The sequence below is a fragment of the Triturus cristatus genome, chromosome 3_1 (genome assembly GCF_964204655.1).
Source record: "Triturus cristatus chromosome 3_1, aTriCri1.1, whole genome shotgun sequence".
In the NCBI taxonomy this organism is placed as follows: Eukaryota; Metazoa; Chordata; class Amphibia; order Caudata; family Salamandridae; genus Triturus; species Triturus cristatus.
Genome location: NC_140583.1, coordinates 1,108,493,263 through 1,108,517,939, shown reverse-complemented (window position 1 = coordinate 1,108,517,939; position 24,677 = coordinate 1,108,493,263). Strand labels below are relative to the sequence as shown.

The window sequence follows — 24,677 nt, the reverse complement described above, 5'->3', positions numbered from 1 at the left end:
AGGTGGGGCTCCTGGAACAGTCCAGTGTCAATATTGAGCTTCCTGCAATAGGCAAAGGCCTGCCTAACCTTTTGAGGGTCACTTGTACTGCATAAGTTCCACCGGTTAGAATGAACGGAATCAAGATGATGAAGTGGAACTCGTAGCCAATTCGCTCAACTATGGATAGAGCAGGGGCCATTAGTTCACCTCTATCCGTACATCCACAACCATTCAACAGCACTCAGCACAAGTATTTCCCACTGTGTTAAGGAGATGTGTAATAACGGCTACACAAACCTCCTACCTTCACCTGCTTGACACCCCAAACCTATTGAAGGCAAATCCCACCCCATTCAACCAATTAATACATTTAAAACCTTCCCTCAAAGATACCAATGTGGGAACCATCTGGGGATGTGCAGTGATCCGGGTGATCCTCCCATCGCAAGAAAATCGAGAACCCCTATAAAACACTCTATATCTATGGTGATATCAATGAAGAAGAACAGATAATAGGCAACATCTCTCTACCAGTTCAGCAGACTCCATAACTGCCAGGAAACAAATGTTGCTTGAAACAAATCAAATTGCGAGATGCAGCAGAAGTAGAAGTGCGCCACACACTGCAGCCAACAAATGGTAAGCGCCCAGGTGTGTGGAAAACTGCACACCTATGATTTGAAACAATACTGAGAGACCAGTAACTCTAAGGGAAAGAACACTGTATTAGAAGTAGAATACTTATAGTACAGTGTTCTTTCCCTTGGAGTTACTTGTCTCTCAGTATTGTGTCAAATCATCGGTGTGCAGTTTTCCACACATCTTTTTTCGATACAAGTCCTTAACTGCCTCTCTGTGGAACTTGCACCCAACCTCTCCTGTAATATGGCTTCTTTTGACAGTATAGCCAGCACTACTGAAAATAGAGCAGAAACCAAAGCATATACCGCTGAACAAGTGACTGAAATATATGCACTGATTAAAGCCACCAAATCCTTCGACTCCCACCAAGGATCAATCATCCAACAATTACGACATTTAGAACTCATAATGAGACGTGAATTGAACCAAAGGCTCCACACTCGTACTGTATCATAAACATCAACGGATTGCATGAGGGTTGAGACTGGCCATCAAACCCTTACTTTTTCGATTACCATTCAATAAGCAATTAATGGTATGCCGTGTTAAATAAATGTTCCCTTGATTTAATTTTACTAATCATAGAAGAACTATCCAAATCTATCAGTGAACTAGAAGAAGAAATCCACATCAAATTGGATTTAACGAATCGTATGGATCCTGAAAAATGGTGAAAATCATTGGAACAAATCAAGCTGGATAGTTATGGCAACGACTTACATGAGCAAAAATTATGAAAGTTTAAAAGGGATACGATTGATTACCGTTTAAACGAGGTGTACATTTGGGCTGATATGTATTCACAACGTAGATCAACAAAAAATCCTCATTCCTCATCTGAAGAGAGCGGGGTCTCTTACCGGGAATTGTTACCTACAAGAACACTGCTCAACGCGGAGATATCGGGAGATCAACCATCTACAAGCAGCTACACGGGGTCTGACATTTCCCAGCAGAGAATCAAACTGAATTTCTTTTAATCCAAAAGTCAACAACCGCCACGACCACCAGATCAACCACCAGCAAGACAGAATGGAAGTGGCACAAAATCTGGAGAGGAAAGAGACAAACTAAAAGAGAAAGGACGTCCGAACTTCGAGTCAGAAGACATTGTCATAAATATTTCATTAAAAACAATGACCCCCAAACAATTGCAAGTTTTGACTAAAGGTACATCCTTTGTATCTACGTACAACACCAATCTCCCTGAAACAGAAATTGCCTTCCATAAATTCATGTGTACCATCAGACTAAGGCATTTCTTTTACAACGTTGTCACTGATATGCAGCCCCAGTAACAACATGAATACACAAGGATCCAGTTGAGCCACCATTCAGACCAATCGTTTCTGGTATCGGACCATAGTTTGAACCTTTAGGAAAATACATCGATCAATTTTTACAACACTTCGTATGCTCATGTAAAGCATATCTACGTGACACCACTGATTTTCTTAAAGCAACTACAGGATCTTAATACTGATTACTCTGAGCATTGGGTGCTCTGCACCGTTGATGTCACCTCCCTATAGCCATCGATTCCACTACAAGAAGGTATTGAGGCGGTTGAATGGGAGCTATTATCTCAACCCCAGATCGGAGCACACAAAGTATTCTTGCTTGAACTTCTCTTATTCTGCCTCCAGCACAGTTATTTCAAGTGGGAGGATGATTTCTTTCTGCAAATCAGTGGGACCTCCATGGATTTCGGGGGGGCCCCCCCAAGTATGCGAAAAATTTTATGGCCGCCTTCGAGGAAGATTACATCTTTAAAAATATCAAATAGAATAAACACCTTGTGATGTTTGGTCGCTACATTGACGATATATTTCTAATTTGGTCCCACACCAAAGAATCTTTAGAAAATAATATTAAGGAACTTAACACCAAAAACAGCAGAAAACAATTCACTCATATCATCCGTTCCAAGCATTTGTCATTCTTGGATGTTCTGATTGAAAAAGACCAGCAAGGTATTCACACCAGTGTTTTTGTGAAACCAACTGATCGCAATAATACTTTACTTTTTCAAAGCTTCCATTTTCCGTTTACTCATCAAAAATATGCCATACTCTCAAATGTTATGGATAAAAAGGATTTCATCTACACCATACAAATACAACAAAGATATTAATCGTATCAAAATCGATGCTTACAGCGAGGGTATCCTGCAGAAATTATTACTCAAGCAGAAACACTGGTTCAACATCTTGACTGACCGGATTTATTAATCCGCAAACAAAAAATCCCATCCAAGTGTATGGTGTTCGTTTCCACATTTTCTCCAAAATCAGGTAGCATTAAGAAAGCTATCTTTAAAAGATGAAAATTGTTACAAAACGAACCTGATTTCTGAAATTCATTTAAGTATTCACCACTATTCGCTTTTACTAGAAGCTCTAATTTAAAAGAATTGTTATCACAAAAAGAGTTTAGAGAAGATCACGCACTTGGGTATGAAAAAGTGCAACAATGTGATGTAACAAGACTTTGTTACCCTAGAACCGGTGAAAAAATGTTACGACAAATGTCAGATTGTAACACCACGTACGTATTTACAGTATTAAGCGCCCGTGCGGGCTATTATATATTGGAAAGGCGGAAAGAAAAATCAAAACAAGAATTGGAGAGCATAAAAGCATGATCCGCACTCAGAATACTAAGTCCAATCTGGTGGTACATTGGTTAAAGTATCACCACAACATTGCTCAGGTTAAATTCTTGCTTTTAGAGAAAGTACAAACAAAAGAAGGGTTTGATCCCAGTCAGATACTTTCACAAAAAGAAGTGTGGTGGATCAAATAATGTAATACCATGGAAACTTATTGGCTAAATAACAAATTAGATCTGTTGTTTTTTTATAATATATTGATACAAGCAGCATAGTCTCAGTTCTTGGTTCACATTTTCTTTTACCATCTCTCACACTATCTATATTCAATGTACAGTGTAGGGCATGTTATCATGCTGTGCTCACTTACTTTCGCATGGTTATATTTTGGGTATTACGCATTAAGCACTATAACGCTGGTACTTTTTGTCATATTGTAGTGGAATCAGCACTGTAAACCACTGTTGTCCACCATTTTTTTTTTTTGTAAATATTTTAATTAACATTCAAGATCATACAAATACATGACAATCAGTAATCGACCCTTGCTGAAAACATTTAAGTGGGCAATTGCACTAGCATAACCATGCTCGCTGAACCCCGCTGACATATTCTCTGATTAATCGCTCCTCCTACAAACCTTACAATAAAGTCACTAGCAATTCCACCATCGGAGCAGCTTGCAAGGCCACATTTACAGACATATTAACCATGGAGCCTCCGTTCAACAGGTTCAGTGCATAAGCAATAGGACTAATCCTAAACTGATCAACTAACCCTGAGTACAACCCCTCCCCCTATCCTCCCCCCCCCCCCCCCCCCCCATCTCCTCCGGCATGACTTGTTGTCTTAGTATATGGGCAGACATTCAGTTCCGTATGGGACACACCACTGTTGTCCACCATGTACTATATGTGAATGCAAGATTGTAGCAGGATATGTAATGTTCTTACTAAGTCACATTTGATTTATCATTATTGTATATTATCACCGGTTTGATGATCTCTGTATATCCATTGAAATTTATGTTCACGCATTTTGGTGGTGTTTTTCACCCCAATTCCAGCAGTGGTTGGTATTTTGTAAATCCTCATTGTTCACATCGAGGGCAGTCAAATGGCATATTTCATCTTTACACTTTACACCAGGCGCTCTTAAGTGTAATTTACTTTAAAGTATATCCGCTATTAGCTTTTCTCCTTCGGGCTCATTCCACCTTACTCGCACATTTAGGCATGTACCATACTCGCACCTTACCGGCTTCGATTTGTATTTTTACCTTTTAGGTTGCATGTACTATTCGTTGTTGCGGCACACAGCGTTGTGTTTCTCTTGCTGTAATACATCGTATATTTTACACTGTTACATAGGAATAATTGGTTTCCATTGCATCATTTCATTATGGCCGCTATGAGTTACTTTCACCTCTACCAGCATCCTCAGTCACGTGACTCGCTACGCTCGTAAGCGCGTCATGCAGTTATTTAAATTACTGGTCTCGCTCCATTTGAGCGTCCGCGAGAGTTGTGAGCATCGTGTTGAGGATTCCCCTTTTTTTCCATCCAGGTCAGTTGCATCGCGTTCCAAATCTTCGCTTTTTCTATGTTTTACTGGCTTTCCCTGTTAGCTCCATGTCAACTCATCTACCCATATTTTCATTGTAACAGGAGTTCATGTGCAACCTCGACCCGAGTAAGGTAACTCACCGATTGTGGTGTACAGTTCAGTTTCTATTTGGAGTCATGCCGTGCCTCACACTGATTTCTTTGCCCATTGCATTATAGCTTATTTGTTGACCATGTACAGACCGTTGCCTTAGATATACATTTAAGCAACCAGTGAGTAGTATTTCCCTCTATGTGCTCTCATGCAAGTTGGGCACGTACTTTTTTCACTGCTGGTTTCTGGTTTCACCCGTTTTTTCTCAGGTGGCACTCCTGTTGTAGCAACACTTTACAGTACTTGCACCAGATTTCACATTTGATCACACGTTTGCAGATCTGTTCTACTGAGACTCTTGCTCTGCACCTTATGATTGTTTTGCTCATTGTGGCAGGTTTCACTTTAAGGTTCTGCTCCTGTGTGGCTGTGTTGGATGAGGTGGCTTGATTTGTACCTTACCTCGATGTGTCAACCATGATCGATAAGATACATTATGTTCAAGGCTGCAGATTACACACTTGTGCATAGATCGCCATCTGGTGTTGGGCCCGGATGTTGGCAGTTGTTTTTTCTCTTGGAAAGTCTTTGGAAGTCACGAGGTCGGTGACTCCTCCTTTGGATCGTATTGTGCATGGGCTTCGGCTCCATCCTCAGATTGTTTTTTTCCGCCATCGGGCTTGGATGTGATCTTGGCGCTCCGGTTCCGAACAGCTTCCAGTTCGACGATCGACGTGCAATCCTCACCCCCAACTTGCGGTATTGTTTTCGATTGCGATCTCCCCACTCGACGCTACTCTCATCGGCAAGAACCTTCGATTCCGGTCGTCGACGACTGCCTTCGGGCCTACCCAAGCTCCGGTCCTGGCTAATGGAAAGGACTCCCTTCAAGAAGTGCTCTTGATGTGGGTCCAAATTCCCCCACACCGATCTCCATGAACTATGTCATCTCTGCCTCTCCCCTGAACACGAGGCTCGAGATTGTCCTGCGTGTAAGTCCTTCCGGTCCAAGAAAACCAATCGAGACAGAAGGGCCAGAAGAACCATGGCATACTCGTCGACGGCGATTCCGGGCGACATCTTCGGGGAAGGCGTCGACGCTCCAGAAGAACACCACACCGACGAGGGACTCGTCAGCGCCGAAGCCGACGATTCAGATGTGGAGGACATCACTCCGGCACAGAGGGTCGTGAGTACTAATCTACCCCCTCCCACACGCTCACCAGCACCGAACAAGGCTTTGGTCACGCCATCGCCTAAGCAAGACCAAAGACACTGCTTCCCACACCGCACCTTCGGGCCCAGTAAAGAAGCCGATTAAGTCTTCCGGCGGCTCGGGCTCGAGCCAGCCCACCGTCGGTGCCAATAAACACTCTTCGACAACTAAAAAGAAAATGGACTCCGCTTCGACACCGAGCACGGCACCGAAACATTCGGTGTCGAGAACAAGCTCCTCGGTGCCGACACCATCTTCGGCACCGACAAAAGCACACAAGGCCACCGGCACCAACACTTCGAAGCCGAAATCCATCTCGGCGCCGACCAAACAATCAGACTTTTCTAAGCATAGTTCCAAAAACCAAACCAGCGCGGATAAAGCCAAAAAACCAACGGCCCCGACGCCTTCGGCGCCGACAGACCAACCAACCTCACCAGAACTCTTTTTACACCGGATCCATTACCAAGGATCCTAAAACCGGACATTTGATGCTCTCCATCAAAAAGAGACAGCTGGAAAAACCTGCTCCACCTCCAAAGAGGAAGGACTCTGCGACCTCTCCTTTCAGAGTACCTTCCCCACCTCCACTGCCCCCTCCACCTTCCCCTCCTCCACAGTCTCCGCCCCCACCTCATCATTCCCCAACACCCTCTCCAGATGATGATGATAACGGGGACCCATATGACGACATAAGAGACGTTCCACAAGATTTACCTACAGGGGACCCCACTCCCACAGGCTCCCCAGACCCATGGGACGACTACAATATCCCTGACATCCCGAACGTCCCACAGGATGATCTCTACCCTTCCAGACCTTCCCCACCAGAAGACTCACTGGGGTTCAACCATGTACTACAAAGGGCGGCACACTATCACGGGGTAGATCTCCATAACGACCCCGTGGAGGAGGATTTCCTCCTCGATACGTTTGACACCACACATAGGACTACCTCCATATTGCCTATGCTCAAGGGAGTTATAAAACATGCGCCAGAGGTCTTTAAAGACCCAGTCAGAGCCAGGGTCATTATCCCGCACATTGAAAAGAAATATAAATCCGCCCCTATAGATCCTCCTACATCCGAGGGCCAGCACCACTATATTCTCTGGTAGTGTCCACAGCACGTAAAAGGGCCGACTCCCAAGCATCAGGCGAAGCACCACCACCTGACAAAGAGTCTAAACTCTTGGACGCATCAGGCAAGCGTACTGCATCCCAAGCTGCCAACATATGGCGTATCGCTAATACACAAGTGCTACTAGCCAGTTATGGCAGGGCCCATTATGACGAATTAGAAGCCATAATGCAACATCTCGCTGATAAATACAAACCTAGGGCCAACGAGCTAATTCAGGAGGGCAAAACCATTACTAATACCTCCATACGTTGTGCCCTAGATGCAGCAGAAACAGCCTCCAGGGCCATCGATACTAGTGTCTTCCTCCGTCGCCATGCCTGGCTAAGGATCTCGGGTTTTAAACCGGAGGTACAGGCCTCCATCCTCAACCATCCCTTTGACCAGGAACATCTGTTTAGCCCAAAAGTGGATGAGGCCCTAGAAAAGATGAAAAAGGACACAGACACGGCAAAATCCATGGGAGCTTTACAATCACACCCCCCCAGGCGCTCTTTTCGCCGCTCTTCCTTTCGGAGCACATCCAGAGGCTACTCCTCCGACACCGCTTCCACTTCATATAAGGCCCCTACCCAGTCCACCTTTACAAGGGGCTACCAAAGAGGCAGCTACAGGGGCAACAATAACAAAGGCAGAGGCAAGACAAACACCGCCCGCTCTGCCACCGCACCTACCCAATGACTTCCCTCCACTCCCCCCAGACCATCCCACTCCGGTGGGGGGCAGATTCTAAAATTTCCTCCCTGTCTGGGCTACCATCATCTCAGACAAATGGATAACACAAATAATTCGGTCAGGCTACTGCCTAGAACTAACATCTACCCCCCCCCCCAAACATTCCACCCAGACAACGCCCAATGTCACAAGAACATCTAACACTATTAAAGCAGGAGGTAATCTCCCTCCTACAGAAAAGGGCGATAGAACACGTTCCTACAACCAACGAAATATGGGGGTCTACTCCCTATATTTTCTCATACCAAAAAGGGACGAGACTCTGCGGCCCATCCTAGACCTCAGGCCCCTAAACAGATACATACACTCAGACCATTTTCACATGGTAACGCTTCAGCAGTTACTTCCACTGCTTTCCCAAAACGAGTTCCTGACCACCTTAGACCTAAAAGACGCTTATTTCCACATTCCAGTGCACAACGCTCACAGGAAGTTCCTCAGATTTGTAGTGGACGGCCAACACTACCAATTCAAAGTACTCCCGTTCGGAGTCACAACAGCAGCACGAGTGTTCACCAAGTGCCTAGCAGTAGTGGCAGCACACCTCAGGAGACAACACATCCATGTCTTCCCATACCTAGACGACTGGCTAATAAAAGCCAGTTCATACAGCCAGTGTGTACAACACACGCATGCCACTATCCTGCTGCTTCACCAACTGGGCTTCACAGTAAACCACGCAAAGTCCCATCTACAACCATCCCACATAAAACAATACCTCGGTGCCACCATAGACACCTCAAAAGCGCTAGCCTACCCCAATCCTGCCAGGATAACAAGCATTCAGGCTCTACGCGCAAAATTCATGGCACAACACTCCCTTCCAGCTCGAGTATTTATGCAACTAATAGGGATGATGGCCTCTTGCATCTTCATAGTACCTCACGCAAGACTCCAGATGCGTCCTCTCCAAGAGTGCTTAGCGCGCCAATGGAACCAGGGCCAAGGTCATTTAGCAGATCTGGTGTTGGTAGACGGTCGCACCCATCGCTCTCTGCAGTGGTGGACCACCACAAACCTTTCCAAAGGTCGACCGTTCCTGGACCCGGTTCCCCAGATAGTACTAACAGACGCATCGTTCTCCAGCTGGGGAGCTCATCTATTACATCTCACTGTGCAGGGCACATGGACACCTCAACAAAAGTTACTCCATATCAACCATCTAGAGTTACTAGCGATCTTCTTAGCCCTAAAATCTTTTCAAACACAGATTTCAGGCAAAGCAGTCCTAATCCGCACAGACAACATGACAGCCAGGTACTATATTCAAAAACAAGGCGGCACACACTCTCCACAGCTCTCTCAGCTAGCACAGAACATATGGAGATGGGCCATACCCCAGAAAATCTTTCTCCTAGCTCAGCATGTCCCAGGAGTCAAAACACTATGGCAGATCTGCTCAGCAGACAAACACAACAAATCCACGAGTGGGAACTCCACCCACAAGTTCTACACCCGTACTTTCAGATGTGGGGGCATCCACAGATAGACCTCTTCGCCACCCACGAAAACACCACATGCCCAAGCTTCGCCGCCAGATATCCACACCCATTGTTCAAAGGAAATGCGATATGGATGAACTGGTCAGGCAGATTTGCGTACGCTTTTCCGCCTCTCCCACTCATTCCACTAATAGTGCGCAAACTACAGCAACACTCCCTCACACTAATCCTAGTAGCTCCAACTTGGGCCAGACAACTGTGGTACACCACACTGCTGGAACTATCTGTAGTACCGCACCAAAAATTACGCCTCTACACACCTCAACCCAGAACCATGGAGAGATCAGACACCCGGACCCAGCTCAGCCTTGCGATCTGGCTCCTCAAATCCTAGAATTCGGTTATGTAAATCTTCCCCCTGACTGTATGAACGTCATCAAGGAAGCTAGGCGACCCAACACTAGAGCGTGCTACCCCGCCAAGTGGAAACGTTTTGTTGTCTATTGCCACAACACCATCAATCCCCTAGACGTCTCCATTCAACACATCATAGGCTACTTACTCCACCTGCAAAGGTGTAATCTAGCCTATACGTCTATTAGACTGCACCTTGCAGCCATAGCAGCTTATCTACAAAACAGGCAACATCACTTTTTAGAGTACCTGCCATTAAAGCCTTCATGGAAGGCCTTAAAAGAATAATGCCCCCCCAGAGTGCCACCCTCACCTGTGTGGAACCTAAATATCGTTCTCACCAGACTAATGGGGCCTCCCTTCGAACCACTGCACAAATGTGAACTCCAATTTTTAACGTGGAAAACCGCTTTTCTCGTAGCCATCACTTCCCTCAGAAGGGTCAGTGAGATACAAGCACTTACCATTCAAGAACCTTTTCTACAAATGCACCATAACAAAGTTGTTCTCCGTACCAACCCAAAATTCCTCCCTAAAGTCATTTCTCCCTTTCACCTAAACCAATCTGTAGAACTACCAGTATTCTTCTCTCAATCACAGACCATTGCAGAAAGAGCTCTTCACACACTAGATGTCAAACGAGCTTTACTCTACTACATCGAGAGAACACAACCTTTCCGTAAGAACAAACAACTGTTTGTCTTTCTCTCCACCACACAAGGGCAACCCCATCTCCAAGTCGGGGATAGCTAGGTGGATTGTCAAATGCATTCAGATTTGCTACCACAAAGCAAAACGAATGCTATCCGTTCCCCCTAAAGCCCATTCTACACGTAAAATAGGGGCTTCAATTGCTTTTTTAAGGACAAATCCCATTAGATGATATCTGCAAAGCAGCTACATGGTCAACACCGCACACTTTCGCTAAACACTATTGTGTAGATGTGCAAACTAAGCAACAAGCTAGTGTGGGCCAGGCTGTACTCAAAACATTATTTCAAACCACTGCAACAGATACGGGTGGTTGCCGCTAAGGGTGGGTACTGCTATACTATGCACAAGTGTGTAATCTGCAGCTCATATGCCTCGAACGGAATATGCTACTTAGCAGTATGCATCTGTTCTTGGCATGTAGAGCTGCAGATCTACACACGCCCACCCGCCTCCCCGGCTACCTTTATCTGTTCCAGTTTATCTAATTTAGATACAACACACATGGGCATCTTCACTAATTATTACTACGCTCCATCATTTCCCTGCTGGGGAAAAACAATCTGAGGATGGAGCCGAAGCCCATGCGCAATACGATCCAAAGGAGGAGTCACCGACCTCTTGACTTCCAAAGACTTTCCAAGAGGAAAAACAACTGCAAACATCCGGGCCCAACACCAGATGGCGATCTATGCACAAGTGTGTAGATCTGCAGCTCTACATGCCAAGAACAGATGCATACTGGTAAGTAGCATATTCCTTTGTGTTTACTTTACAGTGTCCCCTGAAGAAAGGACTTAAGGTCCTGAAATGCATTGGGCGCGGTGTCATCATACGCAACGTTCAACAACTTTGTTATTGTTTAAGTTGTGCAACTGTCATTGACACATTAACTGTTTTGACAAAATATGATTGTCATTGAATCAATGAACTGTGTTTAAGTCGAACTGTTTCATGCACCTATGAATATTGATTAAGACACCATTGAAGAACTTTGTTGTTTATTGCAATTCTTTACGTACCAATTGTTAAATGTGTTGGGAACTTTTAATGTAAAGACAACACCACACAGACATTTGGCTGTGCACATAGTTTAGTTCAGGCTATCTCGCTTGGCTTATCATACACTTTCAAGCTCCCAGGTGTACCAAGGGCTAAGCAGTGTGCAAAATGTAAGTTTTTGACAGACATAGGTAAAGTTTCTTGTAAAGCTTGTGAGAGTATTCATTCAAATGTAGTCTTTATCGCTGAGGTGATGCCCAAGAATATCAGCAGTCGTCTTGCCTTATTCTGTGGACTTATTTTCTTCAGAACTTCAAATCTAGTTTGTGGGGTCAGTGAAGAAATGCATTTTTCTCTAGACGCTGATAATAATTTAGCTGGATACATTAGAGCATAGGGCAGCCCCATTTTTATCAGCAGCCTCAATGCCGGTAGAAAGTCTTTACATGTGCTTTGAACAGCCAGCATGAAGTCTGGATAGATGGATATTTTGTTACCCTGATGTTTAATTTCTCATCTCCCTTGAGAACTGCAGGATCGTGGCTTGGTCACTGTAATGGAGGAGCTGGGCAATAATTGCCTCACTGGTGCCCCGGTGGCAGCAAGGTCCCAGCGAGTTATGGGCAAGCTCAATAGAGAATAACCTGGTAAGCGGGTCGTCAAAAAAGGATTTGCAGATCCTGAACCTAGGTCTCCATTTATCCCATGGTGGTGGATTCAGGTAGGGCCAGACTTCTGATGTTTCTTCTAGAGTGGGCCGGTGTGAATATAGTGCTGCGCGACTATGGATGGCTTTCTCTTTTTGCCTCAATTGTCACTCCCTACCCAGCCATCAACTACATACGATTTTCTTGTTAACGATGCCGCTGATGGCTTGTTTCTTATGGGAACTTGGCTACGCGACTCACACCTGCCAGACGTTATCGCCACCTTACCTCGTAACTATTGCAATTCTAGAAAAGACTATAAAGACCAGACAAGACAGGAGGCGGCATACCTATTATTTACAAAGATGTTTTCTAGTGTAAAACAGAGGAGCCTCCTTTTCCAGCTTGTGAAGCCATTTTTTTCTGGACTAGCCTTACGGTTACATTTCCAGTCTCTGGCGTTCTAATTTACCGGCCGCTCGGCTAAGCTAGGAACTGGTGCTCCAATAGTCCCTACCTAAGCTCCCCAAAGTGCTAACGTCTTCCTACTGGGGAATTTAAACATGTATTTAGAAGCCACCACCTTCAAACTAAGCCTTAGGGAAGACCTTAATGCCTTAAATCTCAATCTAATTATTCTGCCCCTACTCATAAAGCAGGCCATATGTTGGACCCTATTTTTTTCACCACTGACCGAAAGCCCCCCCCCCCCCCCAGCCACCTTGCCTTTACTATAAAAGGACTATTATGCAGTTCCCTTTTTTATACCTCATCAGCCACCCCCAAGCCATCAGGCCCAAGGTTATGGCCAGAAATTGATCTAAGCTTGACACTCTGGCCCTTACCACTTGTTTATGCAACAGCTCTCCCCAACTGACCAGCCTGGCTGACTGGAATTTGCCCACTGTCAACAACTGGCTCAGAAGTTCCCTTGATAGAATTTTATCGGCCAAACTAAAATCCTGCCCCTTGGTTTAGTGCAACCTTCAGGAAGAAAAAAAACTTTGCAGCAACTGGAAAGTGAATGGACAAAGCTTCATGGCCTGAATTCAAAACCCCCTTGAATCATTACCATATGAGCTGTAAACATTCTCGTGCCCCCTACTCTGAAAATATTTCTAGAGCCCAAAATTGCCTGAAGACACTTTTCAAAGTGGTTCAAGATTTGCCTAACACCGTGAACACTGCCTCTTCCTTTATTGTCATAAACCCAATGCGAAGAGCTGGCGGCTCTGTTCGTTGGGAAAGTGACCAATATTCAACTAGCTTTAAGCTGAGCTAACACTGTCAAGCTCCAGTTCGGGGGCTCTGCTTCACCTTCTAATTTTCCCCCTTTTATTTCTGAGGAAGGAAGTCAAACTGCAACATGACAGCTGCCAGCCCCATTACACTCCTTTCCTCCAATAGATTCTTTGCGATTTTTGGGACTACTACAGTCTACTAAATCCGGCCCTCACCACTTGTCTCTTTACAAGGGATCCCTACCCAGAGCTTGGAGGCATGCCATGGTGCTCCTCTTGTTGAAAAAAACACATCTGGACCAGTCCAACTGGTCCAATTTTAGGCCTATTTCCTTCCACGATATTGGAGAAGCCCGCCAATTCCCAACTTAGCTCTTTTGTGGAAGCTCAGAATGTCTTCCATCCCTCTCAATCTGGATTCAGAGCTGCGCATAGCAAAGAATCAGCCTTCTTGGGTGCTACAGAACATCTGACGGTGTCTGGATAGGAGTGTCACTGTTGCGCTGATCCATATGGGTTTCGGTGTGGCTTTTTATACTGTCTCATGACTCTCTTGTCAAAAGGCTGACACAAATGGATCTCCAGGGCACTTCTCTGGCCTGGATTTCCTTTTTCTTGACAGATTCCACCTTAGATATTTTTGACAAATGTCGTATCTAGCACGCATTTGGTTATCTCTGGAGTCCCGCAGGGATCCAACCTCTGCTCTATGCTCTTCAATGCCTATGTCCGCCCTTTGGCGGACCTAGTTTGAAAGCTGTGGCTTCACCCTATTTTTATGTGCAGATGACACCCAGATTTTTATCCCCTGTTGGTCCAGCGATATTCTGCCCTAAAAGATCTTAACTCTTGCCTCTGGCTTGTCTCCTATTGGATGAATTCCAACTCTTTAAAATTGAATGGTGACATGAACAAGGTTATGGTACTGGGCAGGAATCCTCAGCTTTAGGGACCTCGGCACTGGCCCGCCTTGCTGGGGGCTCAACCCATACCTACTAACAAGGTGAGGAACCTCGGTTTTTGGCTTCACTCCACTGTCCATGAAACCCCAGGCTGCCAAGGTTTCCTCCTCATGCTTTGCTATTATGAAGTGGCTCAAAAAGATCCTGTGGATACTTCTCTGTTCTGCTTAAACAACCGTCATCCCGGCCCTAATTCTGTGCAGGTTAGATTACGGTAATTTCTTATCTTGGTGCAGACAAGTCCGTGATAGAGTGCCAGACTCCTCTACCAGCTTCATAAAAATTACTTACTTTGGAGAAGCTTATTTCTTTAAGACACCCTGCTATATGTAAAAATAATCTACTCGCCCTCTGGGCCACAGTATTGCAAAACCTAGACTTGGCTTCCCCAAAACTCTGTGTTCTAGCAGCAAATCTATCGTCACTGTTCCTAGAGCTCCTTCCCATTTCGGGGGCCCAAGCTGCAGAACGCTCTCCTGGAGTCCTTGAGATGCTGTACCTCTCTATTTACCTTCCGCATGGAGTTGAAAACTTGGTTATTCTGAGCTCCCTTCCTAAGCTGTCTAGCCTACCTTCCAAGCACTGGTAAACCCACTGGGCTGCTACATGCTATATACGTGCTTAATAATATTGAGTGAACTGGTGGATAATAGGTGGAGAGGTGCTTTATGCTACTTCCATTTGGATCTGTATTATGAGAATACAAAGTTTCATCACCAGAATACACATCTGTGCTCTGTAATAAAATATGGGGTGTAAAAAGACGATTACCCAATTTTACAGTAAACACACTAGCATCCTGAATCTATAAATATTTTCCAGTTGCTCGTGTAGTATCCTCTTAGTCTCAAGACACATTTATTGTAGCCAAGAGTGCAAGTGCACTATTTTTACTTTGCAAAAGAGACTGCTACATTTTTTGGCTTTCATGGAAGTGGGTGGCAGTCTGAAATGTAATTCGTGACCATCAGGCAGTCGCAGAGTGCATGAGCCGCTACCCTGTTCCCACCCAGAACTGGTTGTATAGAGGCAGACTCTTGAGTGATGACTATCATAAGCCGTTCCCTCCCATAATCCTGGCTTTACCCATATCAATAGTTCTGTCCCACACATCTGTGAGCATACACACAGGGCGACAACAGAGCAACCACATAAATTGCACCGTTTTTATTGTGATTTTGCATTTCCTTTTTCTTTTCAACTTAAATTAAAAGAATCCATTGAAGATATGTAAAGTTCAAGCATATAGTCTGTCTAAACAGGCTTGATTCATTCATTTGCCAATATATATGTAAGAGACACGTTAGTGATAGATTCCTTACCTTAGAATATCCCCAGGCGTCAGACTGGATCCGGAAAGTTTTGCTAACTGTACCCCTGCTCGTCAGTGGGTGGCGTCTTGCGGCTCCGCGTCCGTCGCTGGCGTCGTAAGCGCCGAGATGACGTCACGGAGACTACTTAGGCGCCACCCATGCGCACTGACGTCAGTTCTTTCTTTTTCCGCGCCAGTAAGCGCAGATCCGGCTAGAGCACGTACCTTAGTCACTTTTTGACTACTCTTTTGAGACTTTTGTCTCCCCATTGTTTTCTCCTGGTGCACGTAGGGATGCCCGGATTGAAGTCTTGTGGGGCCTGCCATCGCAATATGTTGGTGGCGGACCCCCACGATGTTTGCCTATACTGCCTGGAGACTGACCACGACTCCCGGTCGTGCCGGGACTGTTGGGCCGTGGCCCCGGAGGCCTTGACGGAGAGGCGTCGGAAACTACTGGAGGTCCGGCACTCATCCCGGCGCCGTTCCAGGTCCCGTTCCCGGGAACGCTCGCGGGACCGCAGTCGTCGCTCCTCAAGCTCCAAGTCTTCGCCCTCGGATTCTGGTGAGCTACGACATAAAAAGAAGTAGAAGAAGCGTATTCGCTCTCCGACGTCCCCCCGTCAGTCCTCGGATGCGGACGAGGGGGACAGGGGTTCTGCCCCTGCGGCTCCTTTGCAGCCTGGGAGTCACGCGGCCTACCCGCCTTACCCCGGTCAGTCAGCGACTCCCGAACAGGTGCAAGAATTTCTTGCCGCCATGGACCGCATGTTCGGTCCCGTGTCCAGATCCTGGTGGGCCGTCGACGCAGCCGGCGGATCCAGCTTCGGCGCCACAGGATCCTATGCCGTTGGCTCTGGTCCCGGCGCCACGAGGTCCGGCGCTGCCGGCTCCGGCCCCAGCGCCGCCCTCGGGTCTGCCGTGGGTGCCGTTCGTTCCGCCTTTTCCCAGTTTCCAGGACCATTTCGTTCCTGCCTGGGATTCGCATTGGGAGACGGCGCCGGCCCGAACCCGGCCGGCGCCGTATGTCCCTTCCCCGGCTCCGCTCTACCGCCGCGGCCGGTTCCTCCTGCAACGGAGGAGAAGGATGACTGGGAGGGGTCGAGGACCCTCTAGCCAGTCAGTGTGACTCCGAGCAGGACTGGGTGGACGATCTGGAGGACGCCAGCGACCTAGATGTCTCTTCTGACCCGGGGTTTGCCTCTTCCCCCGCCTACCATGGTGGAGGGTGCTTCCTACACGATGGTGCTCCGTCGGGCTGCTGAGGTCCTCGACCTCTATCTTCCTACAGTGGCCCTCACTGAGGTGCTCCAGATGACGTCTACTTCGTCGGAGCCACTGCTTACCTTCAACGACGCCCTCACCGACGTCCTGTTGGGCACTTAGTCGCGGCCGGCCACGGAGGCCCCTGTGGATAAGAATGTCGCCAGGCGTCACCGCCCGGCGCCTGGTGACCCTGTGTTTATGACCACTCATCCCACACCTGAAAGTCTTGTCATCCAAGCCACTCATCCCACACCTGAAAGTCTTGTCATCCAAGCTCCGCCGGATAAGGACTCTAAGAAGCTGGAACAGTTCGGTAAGTGGTTGTGCTTGGGGCTGCGGTCGGTGAACACCTCCTGCTTATTGGGCCGCTATTCCCACGCGGTGTGGGATACGGTTGCTCAGGTGTTACCTCAGTGTCCTAAGGAGGTCCATGCTGTGCTTTCCCAGGCGGCTGCTGAGGGTAAGGATGCGGCTGAGTTCGCCATTCGGTGTGGTTTGGACACCGCTGACTCGTTGGGCAGGGCGATTTCTACGACTGTGGCGCTGCGTCGCCACGCCTGGTTGCGATCTACTGGGTTCTCGCCCGATGTCCAGAGCTCGCTCATGAACATGCACTTTGATGGCACTCGCCTGTTTGGTGATAAGGCCGACGGTGCACTGGAGCGTTTTAAGGACTCGCGGGCCACCGCCAACTCCTTGGGTCTTTACACTAAGAGCCCAGCCACTCCTGGTTTTCGTTCCTTTCGTGGCCAAGGAAGGGATGCCCAGGTATGTTCCTACAGCAAGACTGTGCACAACCAGCCTCAGCGCGGACACGGCTTCTGCAGGGGAGGCTCTGGGAATCAGTGCGGGGGGGGCAGTCCACCTCCGCTGCTTCTACCTCCAAACCTTCCTAATCCGTGCTTTGTGGAGCACCACACGCCAGTGGGTGGCAGGATTCGCCATCACCTCCCCCACTTGCACGCTATCACATCAGACAAGTGGGTGTTGCAGATCATCCGCAAGGGTTACTCCCTTCCCTTTAAGTCCACCCCTCCAGCAATGCAACCTCGGTACCACCGTATGTCCGGGAAACACTTGGCGACACTCCAGCAGGAAGTTGCGGCCCTCTTGGCCAAGGAGGCCATCGAGTGTGTTTCTGGGCCAGAAGTAGAGAGTGGTTGTTATTCCCACTACTTTCTGGTCCCCAAGAAGGGCAAAGGGGGTCTGCGTCCCATCTTGGACCTCCGGAACGTCAACCGCTTCTTCCGGAAGGAGAAGTTCAAAATGCTGACTCTGGCTCAGGTCTTGGCTGCCCTCGACCCTGGTGACTGGATGGTAGCGTTTTACTTGCAGGACGCATATTTTCATATCCCTGTCCTGCCAGCCCACCGGCGTTACCTGCGGTTCACAGTAGGCCAGGAGCATTTTCAGTTTGCCGTGCTCCCCTTCAGCCGTACCAGCGCCCCTCGGGTGTTCACGAAGGTGATGGCGGTGGTTGCAGCTCATCTGCGCAGGTCGGGGGTGTCAGTCTTCCCCTACCTCAATGACTGGTTGTTGAAGGCGGGCTCGCCCTAGGCAGTCGTCAACCACCTTCAGACTACGGCCGACCTCCTGCATTTGCTGGGGTTCTCCATCAACGTGCCGAAGTTGTACCTGAGTCCCTCTCAGAGGCTCCCCTTCATTGGAGCGGTTCTGGATTTTATGCTGTTTCGGGTTTATCCTCCCGAGCAGTGAATCTGGGATATTCAGGCTATGATTCCGATCTTTCAGCCTCTGTACCGAGTTTCAATCAGGATGGCCATCCGGCTTCTGGGCATGATGGCCTCCTGCATCCTGCTGGTGACACATGCCAGATGGCATATGCGGGCTCTGCAGTGGGACCTGAAGTTCCAGTAGGCGCAGCATCAGGGCAACCTGTCTGATCATGTCCAGATCTCGGAGGGCACTGCACGACAATTGCGGTGGTGGCTCACGAATCGCGATTGGGTCAGTGGCAGATCCCTCTCCCTTCCCCAACCGGAGCACACAGTGGTGATGGATGCGTCCCTCCTGGGATGGGGAGGCCATTTGGGAGAGGCGGAGATCCGAGGACTCTGGTCTCCGGCGGAGTCCCAGCTCCATATCAACCTTTTGGAGCTTCGGGCGATCCGACTTGCACTGAAAGCATTTCTTCCCTCTGTTCGGGCAAGTGTTGTGTAGGTGTTCATGGACAACACCACCGCCATGTGGTATTGCAACAAACAAGGCGGGGTGGGGTCCTGGACCCTATGTCAGGAGGCTCTGCGCCTGTGGACATGGCTGGAACATCAAGGCATTACCTTGGTGGTTCAACACCTGGCAGGTTCTCTGAACGCCAGGGCGGACAAACTCAGCCGCCTGTGCTTGATGGATCACGAGTGTCGTCTGAACTCTGACGTGGCGCAAGGTCTCATTCAGCAGTGGGGAGAGTCTTGGTGGGATTTATTCGCCACCGAAGAGAACGCCCAATGATATCAGTTCTGCGCATTGGAATTTCCAAGGCAGCACTCGCTCGGCTACGCTTTTCGTCACGAGTGGGGTTGCGGTCTGTGGTACGCCTTTCCGCATATACCACTTCTGCCCAGAGTGCTGAAGAAGATATGGCACGACCGGGCCCAAGTCATCCTTGTGGCTCCCGATTGGGCACGAAGATACTGGTATCCCGAGCTACTCAGCATGGCGATCGATCCCCCGATCCGACTGCCTCTTAGGGAGGATCTTCTGTTGCAACAGCAGGGGACGGTCATCCACCCTAACCTGTCCAGCCTCCACCTCCATGCGTGACAGTTGACAGCTTTCGATCTTCCTCCCGAAGTCTGTAATGTCATTCTGGCAGCCGGGCGTCCCTCCACTAGAACGGTATACGCCTGCAGGTCGAACAAATTTGTGTCATGGTGCACAGCTAAGGCTGTGGATCCCCTTTCTGCTCCTCTTTCTGAAGTCCTTCTGTGTCTCCTGTCCTTGACCCAGCTGGGCTCTGCTCTAGGCGCTATCAAGGGCTATCTTTCGGCCATCTCTGCCTTTTTACAGATTCCAGTTCAGCCTTCTCTTTTTAAGTCCCCGGTTGTTAACCGTTTCCTGAAAGGCATTACGCACACGTTTCCTTCGGTGCCGTTCATAATGCCTCAGTGGGACTTAAACCTTGTCTTGACATATCGGATGTGCGCTCCCTTCGAACCCCTTCATATCTGTCCTTTGCATCTTCTCACTCTCAAGACAGCTTTCCCGGTAGCTATCACCTCTGCCAGAAGAGTGAGTGAGCTCCAGGTTCTTTCTTCCAAGCCTCCTTTCCTTTCTGTTCATCCGGACAAGGTGGTTTTAAGGACCCGTCCTTCTTTCTTGCCAAAGGTTGTCACGCTCTTCCACAACGGGCATACCATCACTTTGCCCACCTTATTTCCGCATCCTTCAAAGGAGGAGGAGAGGCTCCACCGTCTGGACCCAAAACGTGCGCTTGCATTCTATCTGAAGCGTACGTGGCATTTCCGGGTGGATGACCAGGTCTTTGTTGGCTACGTGGGCACCAAAAGAGGTCGGGCTGTGCACAAACAGACCATCTCGCGGTGGGTCGTAATGTGCATCAAAGCATGTTACTCCTTGACTAAGAAGGAGCCTCCTGTGGGGCTGCTTGCCCATTCGACCAGGGAAACTGCAGCCACTCCTGCCTTGGGACGTGGCCTTCCCTTGCAGGACATTTGTCGGGGCAGCTACATGGGCCTCGCTGCACACGTTTACCAAGCATTACTGCCTTGACAGTCCAGTTCGGAGAGACGGCTTCTTTGGCCGTTCTGTTCTCCGTGACTTTCTGGTGTGATCTGTTCGCAGACCCTCCACCGGGGTTGGTATTGCTGGGGTATCTATTCTAAGGTAAGGAATCTATCACTAACGTGTCTCTTTCAGATGCACAAGTTACTACTTGTGTACCGATATATTTGTAAGAGACATTAGTTAGTGATAGATTCCTTACCGCCCCACCCATCCTCTCCGTTCTGCGAACTCATTCTAGGGTGAAGGTCATACCCCTTTCAGGGCCCTAGTTTCATGGCACCAGTGGTCAGTTTCTTGCATAGCTCTGCGTTCCTGGCGCGCAAAGTCGTGTACAGAACTGACGTCTGCGCGCATGGGTGGCGCCTAAGTAGTCTCCGTGACGTCATCTCAGCGCTTACAATGCCAGCGACGGACGTGGAGCTGCAGGACGCCACCTACTGACGCACAGGGGTACTGCTTGCAAAACTTTCCGGATCCAGTCTGACGCCTGGCGATATTCTAAGGTAAGGAATCTATCACTAACTAATGTCTCTTACAGATATATCGTTACACAAGTAGTAACTTGTGCATTTGTTTCACTTAATGGTATTTAGTATAAGTAAGGGGAATATCAAGAATAATTTAACATATTGTGTCAAGTTCCTAGATGATCCATTGTTTATTAGCTACACATGTTCTGTTGGAATGGACATCCCTAGTCTTGGGTTTTTAGTTTAGGGCAAAGTATTTGGTTTCTAAGGTGCTCAACCTTGGAGCTACCTTTCTATCAGTCTTGGTGTGCAGTCAGACCATCTAATTTTTCACAAGCAATTAAAGGTTGGACTATTTGCAGTATAGTGGCCTCCGTCATATTTCAATCCAAAGGCTTGCATTGGTATTAAGTCAGTCTAATCGCAGGTATCTTTTTTTATTTACACACCAAACAAAAATAAATAAAATACATGCGGGGTGACTTTTTCACAGGTCGATGTGCTGTGTAATTAACTGTATGTGGTGGTGATCCGACCATGGGGAACACTTCTAAAACATACTGTAACATAAACAATGGTTAGACTGGAATGCTATTAATAGAGGTATGTACTGTTTAATTTTTGTAAGTGCTGCAAATAGGAGTTTTTTCTTCTAAAAGTTATGGGGGAAAAACGTTATCGGTCTGTAGTAGATCTCAAGTTTTCATTTTACTGTAGACCAATTATTCATTAAAGGCTACCTTTGGCTCTGGTCTGGCTTTTTGTCCACTGATAAGCTTATTTTTCTTTTCTTTTTAAACAAGTGGTAAAACAGAATATCAGACCACAAAGTCCAGTAAAACCAGACGGTCTGCCACATTTGAAAGAAGACCCAGTAAGCGGTATTCACGAAGGACGTTGCAATTGAAAGGTATGGTTAATTGCAGAAATTAATAAAATGTCACCCTTTTGACTTTAGTGATGCGGAAGTAACTTGACATGGCTCATTTGTTGATTTTCTATTCTTTTTGTCCTGTTTCTCATGCCCACAGTGGCATGTGTGGGATTAAGAATGGAACACTGATGATTTTGGCCCCACAAACCAATTGGTATGAATTGAATGCAATAAAGTAGAGTACAGAAAATGAGTGAAAATGCAGCTTACAACATGTATATCTGTCAAAGTTAAAAACTGTGACGTAAAACTGTTGAAATTTTACTAATGCATGTGAGAATTTTGCATGAACCTACATTATACATTACCATAATTTCTCAATGTTCATCATTCACCCTAACCTTTTCCCACTGACATGTTGTCTGTGAAGTTTATGGGGGATAACTCCAGTATACTTCTACTGCCTCCCGTGCCATCATTTGTTCATCACCTTCTTTTAACACCATCACCTTACTTAAGTCTCCTACACTTGACCGAGGTGTGGGGCCCCCTATCCTACTCCATGAAGAATCATACCCTTCTTATCTCACTATTAAACCTCACAAGATCCAAGAAGTTAGGGGAGATATAGGGGAAGATCATGTCTTAGATAGCCCATATATTTGAAGTGCATCAACTCTGCAATCAGAAATGTGTTTGACATCATAGAATATAGCAGGGCTGAAATGAAAACTAAAGGATGGTGAATGGCAGGAATATATTGATCGTAGTGAAATCTGCCTGCTGCAAGAAACTTGGGCACTGGAAACCCCTCCAAGCTTAGATATAAAACATTCCGCATTAGTGCCACCCCCTCAGTAAGAGGTAGACCGTCGGGTGGTCTTGTCCTACAGGAAAAAATCACCCTAAGCTTTGATATAACTTAACTGGAATTTCCAAATCGAGACATGCTGGGGATAAAGATATTAACAAACGGCAAAGTTGCAATCTATATAGTAAACATTTACAATAGACCAAGTCCACCCAGTAAGGAATCTCGTGTCATAGTTGTTAGATAGGTTTTTAAGTATAATTGATTCTATGGTAATTTCAATTGTGGAGGGAGATTTTAACTGTAAATTTGAACCGTTAGTGGGATTGGAAAATAGCTTTGAAGAGGAGTATATAGCAAATAATATTCCTTCTCTAGAAACCAGCCCGCAGTGCTCTGCACAGTCGCAGCCTCACAACTTATTCGACTAGTCTCAGGGCAGGGACTTAAGGCCTGTAATGGTTGACTGCCGTCACATAGACCGAGTGCCCCTACATTTAGTAGGGGAACTACTAAGAGCAGCATTGATTACATAATGGAATCTATTAGCTCCTGGCCTAACATCTATAATCTAAAATTTGACATCGGAGATGATAGCGATCATTACCTTTTGTGTTTAACACTAGGAGGCTCTCTTTCAACCTATGAATTGGAGAAACAATGCTAACAACCCAATTCGAACCCAACCCACAGTTAGTAACAACAGTAGAGCCCTGAAATGGCCATTAATAGCGGGTAAAGACGAGATTATGACAAGGATTTACAACACCTTTTCAGATGTCATCTGTCTGTACATTAATCTGTTGCAGAGATCCCTATAGGTGCAGATCCATCACACAATAGTTGGCAAATTAAAACTGATCTTGAGTAAGATCTCTAAGGAGAATGAGGGGTGTATGCAGCCACTTGCAGCTCAGCTAATCAGAGGTACAATAGCGAGTGCCGCAAAGCTAAGAGTGAGCTTATAATGGCAGCAAAATCTAATGATGTTAAGACACTAAGAGATAAAATGTCCAAGTATAAAAGATTACTAATGCAAACAAAGAGAGATTGGAACGATAGTGTCTGGATGGAATTTATTATTGCAGCCAAACTAAGGATCACGCTGGCTTGTGGAGATTGATAGCCAAGGGTAACATATTGGGAAGAAGTAGTATGGATTTTTTTTTGGACTTGGGTCAATCATTTTTCAAAATTGTATTCAGAGATCACCACTGATCCAATAAATAAGCCACAAAGATACACAACAAACCCTGCAATAATTACCAATAGGGATCAAACTCATACCCCATTCTTTAGTATAGAGGACACCCTGGCAGCTATTGACGCAGTTAAGCCCGGGAAAGCCCCAGGCCCAAATAAATTATTAGGTGACCTGTTGAGGCATGATAAAGCTGTTTGGGGGCCATATATCCACCTTCTCTGTAATGCTGTGGCGTCAGGTGCCACATTACCGGAGTCATGGAAAGGGGCAGAAATTATTACTATTTTTTAAAAAGGAGACGGACACGACTCTGCAAATTACCGGCCTATAAGTTTAATTGATACCTTACAAAAGATTTATGCTAAGCCGATTTTATCAAAATTAAATGACTTGATAGAGGGAAACAATATTTTATCACAATACCAGACTGGGTTTAGAGCCAGAACCAGTACAATTGATCAGGCCTTCAGACTCCTTTGGATGGGTTGAAAATATACGATTTTAAAGAAAGGCCCCTTGTATATAGCTTTTATAGATTTGAAGGCCGCCTTCAACCTTATCCGCAGA

General features: G+C 46.8%; 1 protein-coding gene across 2 annotated transcripts in view; it reads left to right on the top strand.

Moving 5' to 3' along the window:
• EPB41L5 (erythrocyte membrane protein band 4.1 like 5) overlaps positions 1 to 24,677 on the top strand; it is an 851,839-nt gene that overhangs the window by 453,215 nt on the left and 373,947 nt on the right. For both annotated transcript variants that reach the window (XM_085645978.1, XM_085645979.1), the window contains exon 13: positions 22,025 to 22,131. In XM_085645978.1, coding sequence (XP_085502104.1) covers positions 22,025 to 22,131 — 107 coding nt within the window. The remainder of the gene's footprint in view (positions 1 to 22,024; positions 22,132 to 24,677) is intronic.